The sequence below is a fragment of the Colius striatus genome, chromosome 1 (genome assembly GCF_028858725.1).
Source record: "Colius striatus isolate bColStr4 chromosome 1, bColStr4.1.hap1, whole genome shotgun sequence".
Classification (NCBI taxonomy): Eukaryota; Metazoa; Chordata; class Aves; order Coliiformes; family Coliidae; genus Colius; species Colius striatus.
In genome coordinates, this window is record NC_084759.1 from 109,952,905 (window position 1) to 109,971,753 (window position 18,849).

An 18,849-nucleotide genomic window follows, 5' to 3' on the forward strand; every position below is an offset into this window, starting at 1 on the left:
CGGTAATTAAGTATTTGTAGCCCGTTAAATGTTATTAGCAAAATGCTTCAGTGGAGTAAAATGGTGGTATTGTTTTACTCTTCATAGCTAATTATGGGCTTTTGAGGGTTCCTTTCCTGAAAATGTGTAGCTGTATGCATTTCTGAATGTTGTTTCAGCACACAGTGGAGGGGGGAAAGAAAAATCTTGAGTTTTCACAAGTTTGAGGCTAATCATCAAATATAGTTCTTCACATATAAACTGAGATCTGAAAAGCAAGGGCATTAGGTTGGGATTTGTGAGAAAAAGGGAGAGAAGTAAGAAGCACGTTAATTTGAAGAAGGACTTTTTATAGCAGAACAAAGAAATGATAGTCTGCCTGGTTCCATTCAGCAATGGTAGGAAGTGGTGGAAAACTAGCAAGATGGTAGAGAAGTCTGTAGTTGTTTAGGATTCTTTTCTTTCTTATTTTTAATTACAGAGATCAAGAAGGATTTTTTTGTCGGGACTAAAATATTTATTTCACAGTAGCAATAACATAAAATCAGAAGTGGGATTTACAGATGATATCTTTAACTGGCACATGAACTAGGGTATCCTATGGATTTCTTGTTCTGAGTTGCTCCTTTGATACAGAGTTCCTAATTTCTTTTGAATGTCTGGGTTTTGAATATTTCAGTAAAATGCAGAGATCGGAAGAAATGTAGATGAAGGGGCAGATTTATTGAAATAAAATTAATGGATTATATTTCTTGATTTTGATACTTATTTTTTTTATTATAATAAACCTTGTGTGTATCAGAATATGCAGATACACTCCTTTTTTTGTGAATTATTTAAAAAGTGTGAAACAGCACTTTTGAAATACTAGGCATGAGCTAGCACTGACAGAGCAACTTCATTTGCATAATGTTTTCTTTGATTGAGTTAATTGAGTGGAAATTTGGAAGTAATTTTCATACTGTAAACAATTTGGTAAGTATCTTTTTCCTCCTAGTAGCGGTAAAAATGCAGTTTGATTGAAACACTGCATATGGGAGAAATAAGGTAAGAATAGAATGTTAGCAAGGAAAGCATATGGAGCATTTTTTTCAGTTTTGATAGACTAATCAGAAGTATGTTGGAAAATACAAAAGGTGATCACAGTGTTTTAAACCAACTATGATGATGAAGTAAATGATATGCTTCTCTGCTGTACTGTAGATGAAGGATATTCATTGAGACTAAGTCAAGTCATAGTTTATTGCCCTATAATCATTTTCTTAAATGTTTATTTTTGACTGGTTTCAAAATATAATTTCTTATAAACTTCAGTTCTCCTTTTTAAAGTGAGTTTGTTTTAAGAGTAGCATCACTTTTTTTAAAGTCTATAAAGTTGACTGGGATTACAGTGCCTCATTCTTCTACACCCATGATATTCAAGATCTTCTAAAACTTTCCTCACTGACATAATGACTGTCTGCATGATCACCTTGGACTAATGTTTTACCTTAAGAAACCTGATATGATGTGTAACTGGCATTGTAAAATTGAAAGATGGTAGTTGCATTCCAGTCCTTTCATTTTGCAGACTACTTTTTGCAAGTGTGTAAGTGAATGTTTCTTGTGGAACCATTTTGTTCTTAGAAGAAACTTCTCCATTCTGTTGTGTAAAACTGTAGGTTACTGGCAGCCTGTACATAATAGTTGTTTTACAGTACCAGAGTCTGTGTTATTTTCCCCCTCTTGTTTGCTTTGAAAGTATTAACATGATACAACCTTCTTTTTTCTTTCTTCCTTAGGTTTTAACAACTATTCGCTCAGGACACAGGGCCAATATTTTTAGTGCAAAATTCTTACCATGCACCAATGACAAACAGATTGTATCTTGTTCCGGAGATGGAGTAATTTTTTACACTAATATTGAGCAAGATGCGGAGACCAACAGACAATGCCAATACACGTGCCACTATGGAACTACCTATGAGGTATCTCACAACTTTATCTGACAATTTCAAGATAGGTAGAATACATATTTTCTTGTATTGTTGGCCAAGATTTTAACCAAACTGCTTAAAACATTATTTCAGTGAGAATTAAAGAACATTCCTTCTAGCTTTTTTGAGTGTAGCTTTTTTTTTTCTTTCTTAAGAGTAGGCCTTTACATATGTTGTCCAAATTAAACATGGTATTCTATTAAAGGTTGTGACAAAAACACTTCTGGTCTGGAGGGTGACTTTGTAGGTCAGTTGAGTGAACCTTGTGGTATTTACTGGTTGGGATTTGTGGTTTTGGATTTGTTTTATTTGTTTTGATTTTGTTGGGATTTAATGCAGGACCATAGTTCCAGTTTTGCCAAACGTGATTCTGGATCCTAGGCTTGCATCGTCTGCTCTTTTTGAGGTGTGTTTTTATTGAGAACCTGTTTCCTTTGAATAGCATCAGTCCTTACGGCTCCCAATCAGTGGCCTCAGTCCTCACTGTTCAGCATACAGGCTACTACATGTAGACTGCTATATATAATAGTCTGTGGATTCTACAAGTGGATTGCACATTTTCTGTATCATATAAAACTTGCCTTTTCATAAGAACATCTTGAGACTGAGCTGCTGTTTCTTAAAGCTGAAATGTATTTGTTGAGAAAGGTGCTTGTCAGGTTGTTGCATTGTGAATTCCTGGGGAAGTAAGAGCTTTCTCTTGTTGGCCCTCTGAAGGTTTGAGGAGCAGCCAGTCACTGGCTCAACTAGTACCTCTGTTTTCCGAGTGGCTAGCTGTGAGTATTACACAAAACATTTTTTGAACTTGAGAATAGAAGAATCGTTTTGGATACTGTCCTGAGGAGATATGAAGGTAGTGGTAGAAGTATCCTTAGAGCAGTGGGTTTGGGTGCATGAAGTTTGGAGTCAGGGGCTATGCTACTCATAGTATTGCAAATTAAAGAGTTGGTGGCAGAATGAATGTCAACATGAGAAGTCACTGTGGCAGTCTTAAATTTCAGTCTTCCTGAGCTTGGGTTGACCAACAGTTTGGTTGATTATGTGAAGTGACTGACACCAGGTGGTGCTACAAAACAGTGATCAAACTGGAAAAAGTCAATGAAAGCAGTACCAGTTGTGCTTGCAGGTCAGGAGTAATAACAGGCTAGAACATGACACTTCTAAGCTGTGATGTGAGATACCAGTTGTCTCTTTGGAAGGTGGTGTTTGTCATTGGTAATGATAGTATGCACATTGCAAGCTACTAAACAAGATGATAAATATAAATTTTGATAGGTACAACAAATTAAATTTGCTAACAGAAAGAGTTTGAACAGGAAGACAGGAAGGGTTTGAAAAACATTGTAGAAAAAGTGGAGAGCCCAACTGTCCGTCAAATCAAGATGAGAGTTCTATTTTTGTTCATTTAGAGTAACTAAATGAACAGTAACTAGTTGTACAAATACATTGAGTTCCTTCAAAATGTTTAGTTGAAGAGAATATGGATATTTGACTGCTATATTGCACAGACAAAATGCTGGTATTGGAGGTGATTTTTATTTAGCAAATAATATTAACAAGAGGGTATTGTTGCTTTGAATAATAGTAGTGTGGTACTGTTTTGATTGTTTATACTTTTTTTAAACATAGTTAATGGAAGGAATCTGAAAACACTTGTATGGCTGACTGTTTTAACAACTGTCTATTTTTGAAGTCATTTTCCCTAGCCTATTTTGCACTGAGGTTTAACGTGTCTGAATTTGAGCTGTCTTCAAAAAGATAGGATATTTAAAACATTGTGGGAGATTTCTTTTTGTAAAGAATATAAATTATCTTACTATGCCTTAAACCTGATGCTTGAACATTATATACATGTGTTATTGTGTGGCATGGCAGACCTTTTGTTTAGCCTTGGCTTGTGAAAGTACAAGAGTAAACAGCAGGGATTTTCAAGCAAATGGCTCAGGTAGCGCTTCAGTTTCTGACATAACACAATTTTGTCACTGAGAAGTTTCTAGAGTGAGAAAATAATTTCAAAATAGCGTGACGTTACTGCCTAGCTGTATGTAAGAGCGTCATCGTATTAAATATAGAACTTTGACTCATTGGATTCTCTAAACAACAAAAGCTATCATCATCTGCTCTGAGGTACTAATTTTAAATTTGAATATGGTTTAGTTTATACTGCACTTTCAATGGATGTTTTTGTAATATCTTGAACTATTAAAAATTCCATTTTCAAATGGAGGAAAGTAGAAATTTGTGTATGTTGGTATGAACTGTGGGATAATTGGACAATTGGTTTTAATTCTAGGGGAGAATAGAGTAAGTAGAGGATGAGAGAGACGTGCTTGTAACAGGTTTCTGGAGAATTTGTTGTTTGTACAAAGCCATTACATGTTTATTTTTACTTAGCCAAATGCTTTTCTTTATTGACCTTTGTGTTAATTGCATTTTGGAAAGAGAATGTACTTCTATAGACAACTCTTCATATTTTCAGTACAATAAATGATCACATAGCTATATATATTTTTAAACTAAATAGACAACAATTTTCTAGTTAGTAAAGAAGGATTTTACATAGATAATGTGTACTTGTTGAACTTAGAGTAACAAAGACCCAATTACTGGAGTCTACACTTCTCAGTTTCTTTTTTTTTTTGTGTACTTAGTGTGTTTTTAAACACCATGCATAAAACTGGCATATGCAAGTGAAGGTACACTATTGTATGTATATTGTGAAATAAAACACAGCTACTGGAAAGAAGGTCTTGCTGTGTTTTGCCAAGTTCAGCAACATTCTTGGAACAAAGTAAATGTTTTTAATGAAAACTGCATTGAAATATAGCAAAAAAGCTGTAAGCATTTAATGGATTGAAAAACAATTACTGTCTTTTACAATTACACCAATAAACATAATTTGAGTTAGTGCATAGTGGAAACCACACTTTTCAATATGTTACGCTAATGTACTGAGGAGTAATGGTCATAAGTTTGTTTCAATGGTCAAGTTTGCTCAGAAGTTTGTTTCATTATTGTAAAAACCTTGGCTTTATTCTGTCTGTTAAACTTCTTGTTCACCAGCAGTAAGGTTTGGCATGGCACACATTGCCTCAGTTAATGTACTGAGTATTAGAAGAAGTGCTGAATCCTGCAGAGATTACTTTTGTCATCCCACTTTAGGTAGAGAGATTTATGTAGATATCCATAGGTTACTTTTATTAAGACTTAGGGGAGATGGAACAAGTCATCTCATAAAAAGTGATTAAAAAACCACTCATTTTCTAGGTATTGAATTAGTAGATATTATACTATTGCTGATTTTTGTAGCTTTCTAAATTTCTATGAAGTTAATGCTCAGAGCAGTAGTGTAGGAAAAGAGAAAATAGTGCTATTTTTTACAACATTTTTTTTTTTTGTATTTAAGGGACAGCAGGTAAAAGCACAACTTTTCATGTGTGTGGATGCCAGCCTGTGGAATTCAGCTTTAACATATGCATGCTTGACTTTTTAATTTGTCTTAAGGAGGCTTTGACTGAAGCTGTATATGTAACACTCCATTTGAGTCTTCTTTAGTTCAAGTAGGGTTGAGATCTGGAAAATTATGCAATACAGTGCTCTCCTAAAAAAACAGTGAGGAGTAGGTTAGTAACAGCTGTTAATGCATAGTTGCTTCAGGAGATTACTTTGCATGTAAAGTAACATCCCAATGGGAATAAAAGTCATCTAGTGTTTTCATGTCATTCAAACTTCTGAGAGTTTTGTATGTTATTGTCTTCTGTTACTTGATAGATAAATAGACTGAGTTTCTGTTGAATTATTGCAACAAATTGGTTACTTATCTGAAAACTTGTTGTGGTAAATGTATGTTGCTTATTAAAAGATAATAGAAATAATTACTGACCTGTAAATAATCTTACTGACATTCCACGTTTTAACTTCAGTAGTTCAAACCTTTTCTTGAAAGTGAAGAAAGTTGCAGTTTTTCATTTTCCCTCTTTGTTTCAATAGGAAGCTAGACTTGAGTGATAATTGCTTTGGTCTTTACTAGTACTCAAAATGTTGATGCATTTATTTTCAAATTAATATTATTTCTGGAAGTATTAATACTCTTTTTTTTTTTTTTTGAGCAGATTATGACAGTACCAAATGATCCCTATACTTTCCTTTCTTGTGGTGAAGATGGCACTGTAAGATGGTTTGATACTCGAATCAAAACAAGTTGCACAAAAGAAGATTGTAAAGATGTAAGAGTGAAATCTTTTAATAAAGATGACCTAAATGTAGAGCTGTACATCATACAAACATAGGATATGAATTCTGGTAAGGCTTTTAGAAATAATAGATTTCAGAGTCGTTGGTGGAGATGACAACATGATTTCCCAAGAAACAAAAAAAGTTTGGGGAGTCTTTTTTATTTCCTTTTTTTAATTAATAAAGTATCTATTTTAATAGCTCCTTTTTCATTTTTTAGTTTATAAACTTTGGTGTGAAGCTTTAGATGTGATAGAAAAGATTCTATGTTGAAGTTGAGTCTCTTGATCTAATTTACATTAGTAGCTAATGATAGAATGCAGAATTGGAGGCAAAAATTGAACCTTGGAAGTTATCTGCAGTCTTGTGCTCTTGAGTGTCCTTTGACCCCCTGTAAGAAAAGATTTGATAATCAAGTACCAAGAGTACTAAATCACATTAGTCACTGGTATTACTCTCTAAAAGGTAAGGTATTGGTGGTGTCCACTGTGTTTGAATTTCAGAGTTATAGTACTGAGTTGGAGGAAGACCTGATACCAAAGTATGCATTACTACTCTGGATTAATTTTAATCTGCTTTGTATACATTTACCACTTCTAAGGGTTTCTTTCTTTCTTTTCCTCTATTCAGTTATCTGTAGGTGAAATCTAGTCTGATCTTTGTATTTAGACTGTTTCTACGTATTTTGTACTCTTCAGATTCAAGTGATTTGTGTTTCCGTAGGAAATCCAGGGTGCAAGCTAGTTTATAAATCTGTAGTTGTTATGCTTATCTATTCTTTCACATTTGTTCCTTTGGTTGGTTTATTTGTTTTCATTTTTAGTAAATCTCCTACTATATTTCTTTCTCTGATAGTTTTTCTTCTGTGCAGTGGCTTTTCTATTTGACATATTTACAATCTATCTTCACAGGGCCAGGTCTAGTTTTCTCAAAAATTCCTTGACTAAAGGGCTTGTGTCCTCAAGTGAAAAATAGAACTACACTTGAAATGTTCAGAGCTATTATTTGAATGTTGTATTTTTGTTTATTCCAGGATATTTTAATAAACTGTCGCCGTGCTGCCACTTCTGTTGCTATCTGTCCACCAATCCCGTATTATCTTGCTGTGGGTTGTTCTGATAGCTCAGTAAGAATATATGATCGGCGAATGCTTGGTACAAGAGCAACAGGTAGGAACCACACCTTACAGTAAGCTTTTCTAACAATTTGCAGTTCCAATTTCAGATTCTTTTTTTATTTTTTTCCAAAATAGATGGTGTAGTGTAATATTGAATGAAATGTGGTTTTATTATTACAAAACATAGTTCTCAGAGAAGAGAGTAATTTCACTCTAATGTTTGCTAATGCAGAAATCTTCAAGTAAATTGAATCCCTTCATCCATCTTACAATGCATTGTAAACTGAATGCAGAAAAAGACATTTTGTAATGGCTTTTCTTTTGTCTGGAAAGATGTGATTCCAAAAGCTAGTGATTGCAGCTTGCAGTGACACACCTGAATTTTAAACAAGTTCTTATCTTGTACTCTGCCACGCTGGAATATTTTGCTTTTTATGGGCAGAGATCTTATGTACTCTCTGATATCATGCAATATGCCTATCTTTGCAGCAGTTGTTGCTATTTGTAATGTAGTTTCACTGAAAAGCTACAGATTCTTCATGTGAAAGCTAGCATGCTTCAGACAAGAAAAGTGCATTATGTAGTTCGAACATATCTCATTCTTTTATGATCAGTTTTTGTCTGGACACATGATTACACAGCTGTGTATACACAATCGTGCAAGTAATCAACATCACAAAAGCTGTCATTTCTTATGGCATTTTTCTGTTGTTGGTTGTGATGGAGAAAGGAAACAGTAAAGATCACTTAATAAACATAAAAATACTGTCATCAGGCTAATGTTCTTATAAAATCTTTTCCTTTCATCATAGTGGTCAGCAAAACTCTGTGAGAACTGCCTGAGGAACAAATTCTGGGGGATTGATTAAAAGGTACTATGTACCTGCTTTTATATTATAACATTACAGGAATAAGATTTTTGCTGGTACGCTGGCCTATAGAGTAAAGGATTAAAAAAAGACAATGTTTTGAAGACTGTAATTTTTCTGGGTATATTAGCATAGTGTTCTGATGTTTATTTTGGGGTTATGTGTTTGTGGTTTGTTTGGTTGTTTTTTTTAAAGAGGTGAAATATTCTATGACTAGTGAGCAAACTATTGATTTTCTTTTAAAACTTTATTTCAGTCCTTATGTAGGGTGAAATGATCACGCTGATCAGGGACAGGCTATTGCACATACTAAGTCATCACAGATTTGACATGTGGGAAACAGTTACCTGGCAAATTCTGAGGTTTTGGAACAGTTGTTTTTCCTCAGTGTTAGGTCTTCTTGTAGGTAACTTTGCTGATAAACTTGTAATTCTAGAATTTAAGATTGTTTCAATGTGTGGAGTGGAGGTGAGAAGTCAGGGAAGCATGGTAAGTCCGCTGTATGATATAGTTCTACACTTTCAAAGTGACAATATTTTTATGTTGCAAAGAAGAACTAGTATTTTTTTAAACATTCTGGGTAGAAATGAGATGTATGTCCTAAATTTTCAGTTTCATATAATGATTTCCTTTCTAATTTGTACATATGCACAGATTTGCATTATTATTGTGTAAATGTTCTTAGGTTCCAAGATTTCTGTTTGTACTGTATTTGACAGATAACATCCACACACCATCATCTGATGTGTATGTGCTATGTTAATATATTTTGTGTGTGTTCATTATTATTTTTTTTGGGTAATATTCACAGTATTTGTAAACAGCAACAAAACATATTATTAAGATCTGATATGGCACTCTTCACATCCACTTAAATGCAGAAGTTACAGAATACTTAACTTTTCTCAGATCATCTTTTGTTAGATGTTAAACAAGGAATATATTTGAGCTGTAAAAAATTTGCAATAGTAAATGTGTAATTTCTTTTTCTTCCTCCTCTTTTAAATCTTTTTTTATATAGGGAATTACGCTGGTAGAGGCACGATTGGAATGGTGGCACGTTTTGTTCCTCCTCATCTCAATAACAAATCCTGCAGAGTAACGTCTCTGTGTTATAGTGAAGATGGTCAGGAGATCCTTGTTAGCTACTCTTCAGATTACATATACTTGTTTGATCCCAAGGATGACACAGCGCGAGAACTTAAAGTTCCTTCTGCCGAAGAGAGACGGGAAGAGGCAAGTGATTAAGAGTATCTGTTTTCCTGGTTTATATTTTTCTTGTGGATCTGTTCTCCCTAGTAACAAGCAATAGAACAAGAGGAAATGGCCTGAAGTTGCACCAGGGGAGGTTCAGGCTGGTTATGAGGAAGAATTTCTTTACTGAAAGGGCTGTCAGGCTTTGGAAAGGGCTGCCCAGGGAAGTGGTGGAGTCACTGTCCCTGGAGGTGTTTGAGACAGGTGGATGTTGCACGTAGGGAAATGGTCTAGTGTTTGATAGGGCTGGGACAAAGGTGGGACTCAGTGATCTTAAAGGTCTGTTCCAGCTAAAACAGTTCTATTATTCTATGGTTCTGTAACACATGCTAGTTTTATTTCCTAAGTGAATCTTAATGATGTTGTTGGTAGACTGAGATGTGACAAGTAAATTGTGTTACAAAATTTGCAGATTCACAACATACTTATTTACAATATTTTTTAACTCTGGTTTTCTTTCTTGTCTGGTTTCCCTCTCCTGAAGATGAGAAGGCATCTATGTGAGCCTCCAGTTGTAAGACCAGCAAGGGTGGCAGGTCACTCTTGTAACTGAAGTGTTATTTCCTGTTATTTTTCATGCCTCCCAAGCATACTACTTGTAATCAAGTATAAACTACTCCTTGTTAGAAGTTATCAGTAATTACAGAGATGAGTGGGTACAAAATGTTTAGATCAAGGAGGTGAGCCACTGCTATTGTGCATTATTAAAAGTTTCAGCAGTGTAAATAAAACACAAGCCTTTCCCCCCGTCATCCGCTACCACATTTTTGGTTTTGGCATTGTGCTCACCCTTTCATAAACTCCTCTGTCTCCTGGGCTTTAGTACCTGTAAGCTGAGACAGGGTCCTCAAGGGAGTTGTTATCATCTGGAGGACAAATGTGGTGATAATGATGGTGATTTCTCCCTCTTTGTTAGAAGTTCATGATGTTGCTGTTTTCATCTTTTTTTTCCTGGAGTCCATTTTGATATGTTTCCATGATGAATTTTCTTTGAGTTGGCCAATATGGCATGTTTTTACTTTTACATGCTTATTCTTTGTCCTTGTTGTCCCTGTCTAAAGCAGTTGTTGTTTGAGACCAACCTTTACAGTAAAGTTAAGAGCCATAGGTGAGTTGCTGAGAAGGTGGTTTTGGTAGCCTCCTGTGTCCACACCTACAGGATATCTGCTATCAGCCCATGCCTGTACTACATTATGCTGCATTAGTATCCTGTAGTGATATATTCTTCTTTCTTGCATAGTTTAGCTGGTGTTTCTGTATATATCAAAACTGTTAATGTGAGGTTTTACAGCATACATCTATGCAAATCTGAGCAAAACTAAAGCAAGCTAGTCACTAAACAACTGCTGTTGCAGCTAAATGAGCTAAAATAATGCTCCAAGCAAATAAAATCCAGACAAAGCCTGACAAGTGTGACGCTTGTGGTGCTAGCAGAGACGATGACCGGCCACAGGCTGCTATTTCTAGTGCAAGTATTGTTGGCCAGGAGGGAGTGTAGATTTGAAGGACTTGGGAAGATTGCTTCACAGAGTTACACTGTTACCGTACTGAAGCAGGAGAGAGCAAAGAGGAACTCAGAAAAATTGTGACGCATGAATAGCTCTGCACTTCTTCCTTTCTTCCATGTAATGTTAATCTGATGTGAAGTAACGGAGTGGCCAGCAGCCCCAGCAAAGTGATTGTCCCTGCGTACTTGGTGCTGGTGAGGCCACACCTGAAGTACAGTGTTCTGTTTTGGGCCTCTCACTACAAGAAAGTCATTGAGGAGCTAGAACGTGTCCAGAGATGGACAACGAAGCTGGTGAAGGATCTGAACAAGTGGGGGTTGTGGCAGTGTTTTGTTAACAGTTGGACTTGATGATCTTAAATGTCTTTCCCAACCTAAATGACTCTGATGGTGTAATTTGAGGGAAAATTGACTGCCCAGTTAATATAGAGAGAGTTGAGACCACCTGTTACTAAGAGATCCTGTATATTCTTTTATTTTGTAGACACAGAATATGTCCTGTAATTTCTCCTTGATGAATGATTTCCCTTAAATGCTATTTTTATTTCAGACTGACATTAAGTTAGATAGAGTAGAAGGAATGTAAAGCTTTCTTCCTGAATGTGCTGGCTCCTGAAAGTTAACACTTCAAAGTTCTTTCACCACAAGGATTTTGCATTTAATTTAAAACTGGCAACATAATTATTCACCTTTTTTTTTTTCCCTAAGCAAGAAATATTCAACCAATACTTGATTTCAAACTCTGAATTTTCTGAATGTTAAAAGCAATAGCTTTTTTTCTTTAAGTCATTGACAGCAAAACTACCTATGTGGTACTTGTTTTATACCTCTTGCTGCAAAAAAAAGCTGTTATATTAAAAAAAAAAAAACTCACAGGTTAAAAATATAAGTCATAGATTCACTGAATGATAGAGGTTGGAAGGGACCTCTAGAGATCATCTAGTCCAGCATCCTGCTAAAGCAGGACCACTTACATCAGGTCACACAGGAATGCATGCAGGTGGGTTTTGAAAATCTCCAGAGGATCCTCCATACCCTCCTGGGCAGCCTGTGCCAGGGCTCCCTCACCCTCACAGGAAAGAAGTTTTTCCTTGTGTTTAAGTGGAACTTTTTGTGTTCCAGCTTCTTTCCATTACCCCTTGTCCTGTCGCTGGACATTAGAGAAAGAAGTTTTCCCCAACCTCTTACCCACCCTTTAAGTACTTGATGGGGTCCCACTTCCATCTTCTCCAGGCTAAACAGCCCCAGGCCTTTCCTCCTAAGGAAGATGCCCCAGTCCCCTGATCATCTTGGTAGCACTTCACTGGACTCTCTCCAGAAATTGCCTGTCCCTCTTAAGGAGGGGAGCCCAAAACTGGACTCAACATTAAATTTGTTCTCATAAAATTTGTTTTGTTAACATTGGATTTTTTTTTTCCTTAATTTCAAACCCACATTTAATTGAACTAAAGCTGTTGTGAGACATAAATATTTTTGCTTCAATTAAAGCTTCAATTAAAATGAAAGCTGCATTAGTTCTGAGAGACATTGATTTGGTGTTGAACTTCTATGTAGCTAAAAGTCATTCTATGGATACAGTGTTGCTCATATTCATAGTTGATGTGAACATATGACTGACATTCCATTTTTTTGTGATAGCTACAAGTTTACATAACAAGAAAAATGGAAGTAGTGTGTTTATATTTAGACTTGGAATTCTGTACTGTCCAACGTAAATAGCTTTATAATGCTTTTCTCTTCCCCCTCCCCCTCTAGTTACGGCAACCTCCTGTTAAACGATTGCGGCTAAGAGGGGATTGGTCAGATACTGGACCAAGAGCAAGGCCTGAGAGTGAACGAGAAAGAGATGGTAAAGTGTTTGCAATTGGAGGCAGATTATCTTTACTTATGTGTTTTGTTTTGGGGATTTTATATTACAATTTTTCTTATGCATTTCAGAAATACAAATGTGTTCCAAATTAAAGTGTACATGTTTTAAGATTTATCCAGGTCTTAAGATGGTTTTCCCAGAATTTAACACAGAAATGTTCTACAGTGATTTTTAAAAAAATGTGTAAAAAATTCTGTTGCTTCAGTTAGGCTAATGTAAATCAACAGGAACTTACTCCATTGTCACTTGTCATGTGGTAACACAAATATGTATTTTCATTTTTGTAGTCAACCACGTACACAATCAAAAGTTACAAATGGAAAACTCTAATAATTATGCTAGGGGACTGGAATTCAAAGCATGTTTTGACAATTTTTATGCATATAATTTTAATGTTCGTAATATATTACTCAATTACTTGAGGTTTTGGTAGAGCATTGCTAAAGCTATGCTTTAATCTCAGAAAATGGGATACTGAAGCAGGGCAGAGGATGCTTTATCACTAATACTGCTCTTCCTCTAATTATATGTTTCTGTTTAAACCTGACAGGTTGCAGGGATACAATTATTTGTTCTAGTTCTCTTCACTCTGTGTCTCTTTTGTGCCTAACATTTCCCTTTCCTGGTTTTCTGTGTAATCTTTCTGGTTACCAAAAGTAGGGAAAAAAAGTGTTTATCTGTGTCAGACTAATGGTCCATGTAGAGCAGCATTCTGTATCTGACAGAGGCAACAGGAGATGCTGTTTAGGGAGAAAACATGTGCTTGTTGTTGTATTTTACTCTGTTGTCTCTCTTGCTCCCCCATTATTCAGAATTACAGGATTAGGAACATTAGAGGGTACGTTCCCATCTGTTCCTTTAGAATCTGCATGTGGTGCTATTGCCTGTGAGTTTCTGTAGTCCTGTTTTGAATGTGTCAATAATATTTCCTAAGGCAAAAAAATGCAGAAAGTTCAGTGCCCACCGTGTAAAGGAATACTTTATTTTAAACTGCTCTCTTAGTTTCATTATGTGCCTTCTTATTCTAATATCGCAGGATTTGATTAACAACAGCTTTACATTCTGCTTGGTGCTCTCATTCCACACACATTTTATGTATACATCATGTCAGGTACACTTTTGCTATGATTTTTGTTGCAGGTTTTTCCCATCAAATTTTGTTGTGGCCTTGCCCTCACATTAAGTTACTTTTAGTCTAATTTTTTTTTTTTTGCACTGAGTATCTTCAGTTTCCTTCTACCTGTCATTTCCCCATGATATTAAACAAATCTACTGGGGAGAAAATAAAGCCTGAGAACAGAACTCCACCAGTAGACTCTCCAGTACAGACATTGGCTAGATTTTTATTTTCTCAAAACAAAGCTTCAGTATCTTTACTGTGTTGTGTCTGAGATGAAACAGCTATGTTGCACTAGTTAGATGTGGTCACAGGTCACCACTTGCCTCTTCCCATCACTAACCACTTTTAGTTTTTTGTGTTTTAAGCCTCTGAGGTCAGAGTTCCCATGCCTGGGGTACAGGGAGGGAATGAAGATCCTATACAAATCTAGGCTTTCTTAACTTATTTAACTAGCATTTAAAATTGAATTACATAAATTTCATAATGTTATGCATACAAAAGCTCCAGGTAATTGTAAAACGAAGTAAGAACTGTTGGTTTTTATGTGGTGCCATGTTCAGATGGCAAATCTTGCTGGACTGCTGTGCTGAAAAAAGGAAATGGCTCAGGGAATTAGTAGTTACATAGCCTAAAGTACAGGTTTTTTTTTTAATGAAAAAAAGAAATGAGAGGGGAAGTGAATGCCTTTGAAAACTTGTAGATAATGTAGCACTGTTTGTTTTACAGGAGAGCAAAGTCCTAATGTGTCTCTAATGCAGAGGATGTCAGACATGCTCTCAAGATGGTTTGAAGAAGCTAGTGAAGTTGCACAAAGCAATCGGGGACGGGGAAGGTCACGGTCCAGAGGTGATTCTCTTCTTTTCAAGAGTAGTAATTACAACAGAAACTATGATTTATACTGGATGTACAGGCCTTCAATGTCAGCCTTTCTGATCTGTAAACTAAAAAAAGAATTATATTTAAAAATAATGTAGTGCACTCAGCACACTTGTTTACCATGTGAATGACGGTGCAAAGAGATCTTGAGAGACAGAGTAAGTTTACCTTTGGGCTCTTGTTTTTCTTGCCTTTTTTTATTTTTAATCAAAGGTGGGACTAATCGGACAGATGCTCCTGCTACTAATAATGTGCCACCTAGTACAGAATCAGAAACTGCAATGGAGGTAGATGGTTCTGAACAACTTCCATCATCTTCCTCTTCTACGATGTCAGCCCAAGCTCCTTCAACATCATCTTCAACAGAAAGTCCCCCTTCAACTTCATTATTGTCCTCTCCTGATAATGAACAAAGGCCTTCTTTAGGGGCCTCAGCTCAACCTGTGCTTCATCAGTCTGGTGAGAAGAAATCCATCTTGTCGTTGTTAATGAAAAATGCTTTCAATAAGAAACAGTTTTATTTTAACATGGTTTGGGTAATTGATTTCACTCTGGTTTTTTTTGCATATCCTTAGTGAAACTAGGTATTTTAGAGTGACTGCAGCTGTGGTTTAAAGAAAGAATAAAACCGTTAATTGTGTATATATGTCTGAAGAAGGAATCTCAAAGAGGGTAATCAATGTTGTCTTTTGAAGTAGATTTTTTTTAAAAAATTCTTAATTTTTTCCTAAACTTTGTGTTATCTTCATGGACTATAACAATGTGCCTTCCTCAACTGTGATTTGACTGTAGCAGCATCAGTGCAATGAATAGCAAAATCTATGCCTGTTATGATCAGAGGAAGAAGAAATGTCTGTAGTAGGAATTGATACCCTGAACTCTTCACCATCAGCAATGTTATTTTTTTCACTTTTCTGAATTACCTGGATATATAGGACTTACCTTGCATTATAGTCCATTTTTGATTCCATATTAATTGTAAAGTTTGTATATATGAAAAAAATGTATATTTAATACTGGCTTACATTTTTATTGTGGGGAGAGAAATGAAAGTATATTCCACTGTCAATTTTCAGAAATTTCTTTGAGTAGTAAAAGAACACCTTATCTTTTAGTTTGTCCTTTTCCATCTCTATGCAAGAATAGATGCTACAGCTTTTAGACTTAAAGATTTGCACAAGAGTTTCCTTTTACTTTAAAAAAAGTGAGTTTTTAGGCCTCACAGTTCAGGTGGAAAGGCTGATGTGATCTGAAATACCTACAGGTTTAGACTTGATTATTTGAAAACCCTATGTTTTTTGTATGAATTCACCTTTTGTCTTGTACCAATACTGTTGTGGAAAACCAAGGTCTTTGTCCTTGGAAAATGTGACTGGTAGCATCTTCAGGCCTGAAATTGGATATGTTGTAGTAAAGAAGGGATATGCCATTCAGTGTACTGTGGCTGCTGCAGACAAAATCTTTGGGACAGGTGAGAAATTATTAGGTACGTGAAATACAGTGAAGTTAAAGGTGTAAGTTGAAATTTGTTAAATGTATCACTCTCACCCTTTCAAACCTTGCAATGAGCTAGATACTTATTTAGAAGAAATACAGTGAGCAGAAGTGTGACAATACACACAGGCTAGTTACAATTTCTAGACTAAGTGAATACTAGAAAATTTATTTAGTAACAGAGGCTTTTAGTCATCTATGGTTTTTTAATTAATATTGGTGTCAACTTGCTGCAATCTCAAGTTTTCCAAAATACATTCATAAAAGATTGATTAAGGGGTCTACTCTTAATTCAGTGTAACTCAACTGCCACAATCTTTGGTACAAAGCAATAGCTGCCAAGGAACACACATGCTATTAATTACCAAGGATTCATTTTGATCTATTTGTTTATTTTTAAAGTATATGGTATATTCTGGAGCTTATACTGACCAGGAGAGTATGTCCCATATTAAAAATAATTGCATCAAGCTATGTTATTGAAACTTTGTGGCTTGGTTAATGGTAATGCACTAGAGAGCATTTCTGGAGTTACAATGTGTTTTCTATCCTGCATTTTAATGAAAGCACACTGATAGAAAAATTATTTTCCCCTTTTTCTTGGAATCTGTCTGAATTTCTAAGTAAAAGTTTATTCTGCTAGCATGTACCTGAAGTTATTTTTTAATCTAGCTCTTTTCTAAGAGCATTCCCTCTTTCCCAATGTTACTTTGGATTTAAGGCTCACTATCTATTTAGTTTTGAAAGGGTTAGTGGTGGTTGTTTTGTTGACAGACAGTGGATATTTTCTAATTTACTGTAGAATGTTTGATATGTTCTTTGACTACACTTATATAGGGTGTCAGATGGGCTGCTGGTTCTTGAAAATAAAAAAAAAAATCACCATCAGTCCCTTCTTCCACCTCATCCTCAACTCCAAACCAATGGAAACAAACAAAAAACCCCAAACTTATCTGGTATTCTTTATCATTGTATGCAGATGTTAGTGTAAAGGCGAGGCACCATCTTTAAATTTCTACAGGGTTTCTACAGGAGTAATCTTAATAGTATTATATATATACATAACCAGTAGGGACCTTGTCTACTTTGCACTGCCTTTAAAACACTTGAGTTACTGCAAAACAAATCTTTGGGTAACGTGGGCAAGTTCAGGCAGAGGGGAAGCACCTGGGAAAGTCATAGAGCAGTAGTAGTGGGTTTATGAATAGGCAGATTTGAATGTGAATTTCCATTTTGCAATGTTTATATACTTATGTAATCCATGAGCATGCTGAGTTATGAGATTTTATTTACTCACAGTCTCTAGTCTATACATGTGAAAACACTGCGCTTTCTATCAAGAACAGGATTCCCTGAGTTTGTTTAGCTGCATTTAGAGGTGAATGAAACTTGCAGGATTTTTGGGTGACAGGATAGGGAAAGTGTTAATAGTAATAGTAGTTTTGATACAGTGGAGTTGGCTAGAAAGACCAGATAGAGGTGTGTTATGAAAGATGGATGACTGGGGAAGCATTTTGGAAGTCAGATGAAGGAAAGTGAGGTTTTGAGCCATTGGTTTGTGTAAAGTGATGGTAGATGCAAGTTTGAATTATTGTAGCAAAGAGTTGACGAATAAAGAATGTTTTCATGTAGTGAGTTTTTTAGAATTGGAGCATGAATTCCTACTACAGAATGGATCAGGATTATAAACAGTTTTCCATAAAACATTTCTACAGATTTCTCTGCTGAACACAGGCACTGGTGGTAATCCTGTCTCTGAAACTGCAAAACCTTTGCACGGGTATTATAATTCAAATATGTTTGTTAGTATGTTCCAGAAAATATGCTGTGTGGTGAGCATTTAAGCTTCTACATCTGAATTACTGAATTACATCTTCATGTTTTTAAAAAATACATGTTCAAAATAGTCAGTACATAAATGGTTCAGTGCTGGATCTTGGTTAGATAAGTTTCTTTATCAGAATGTATATTCTAGATGAACAGAATTGGAACATTTGAGTAAGTTTCAAAAAATGAAAAAGATCAGTGCAAAATCTCAGTATCCTGTCAGTACTTTGAATATTTATTTTTATGATGAGACAGAACAATTGCTGCAGATTTTGTCACTAAGGAAAAAAGTAATATTTATTTTCTTGCCTTGCTTTGCCCATGTAGTGGAAACCATTAATTATTTTTTTACATTACTTTTAAGATACTGTAGTTTTAAACCATGAATAAACATCAGATACAACAAACTGTAAAATATAATAATGCCTTTTTTACCAACGTTACTGATATTCTAGATACACATTGATACCATTGGGAGGGGGTTAGGGAGGCAATTGACCGGTTAGGACAAAGTTTAAGTTTAATATGTCTTCTGATATAAGGTAGCTTTACTTTTAAATTTTGAATGGGAAAGTGGCAATAGCTGATAGCTTTTTGTTTTTTTTCTTTTCATTTTTATTTCCTCATTCCATTTGCTGGCAAAATAAACATTTGTTTAGAGATTCTGAAATGCATTAAAAGGTGGTGTTGTTGAACAAATTTGGGATAGTGATTATGTCTTTACGTT

At 35.4% G+C, this 18,849-nt stretch overlaps 1 protein-coding gene across 5 annotated transcripts in view; it reads left to right on the forward strand.

The window, feature by feature from the left end:
- The window catches only part of DCAF6 (DDB1 and CUL4 associated factor 6), a 91,760-nt gene that overhangs the window by 26,436 nt on the left and 46,475 nt on the right, over positions 1 to 18,849 (forward strand). For all 5 annotated transcript variants that reach the window (XM_062003152.1, XM_062003151.1, XM_062003153.1 and 2 more), the window contains exons 4-10: positions 1,761 to 1,946; positions 6,068 to 6,181; positions 7,222 to 7,357; positions 9,196 to 9,410; positions 12,691 to 12,784; positions 14,652 to 14,771; positions 15,015 to 15,260. In XM_062003152.1, coding sequence (XP_061859136.1) covers positions 1,761 to 1,946; positions 6,068 to 6,181; positions 7,222 to 7,357; positions 9,196 to 9,410; positions 12,691 to 12,784; positions 14,652 to 14,771; positions 15,015 to 15,260 — 1,111 coding nt within the window. The remainder of the gene's footprint in view (positions 1 to 1,760; positions 1,947 to 6,067; positions 6,182 to 7,221; positions 7,358 to 9,195; positions 9,411 to 12,690; positions 12,785 to 14,651; positions 14,772 to 15,014; positions 15,261 to 18,849) is intronic.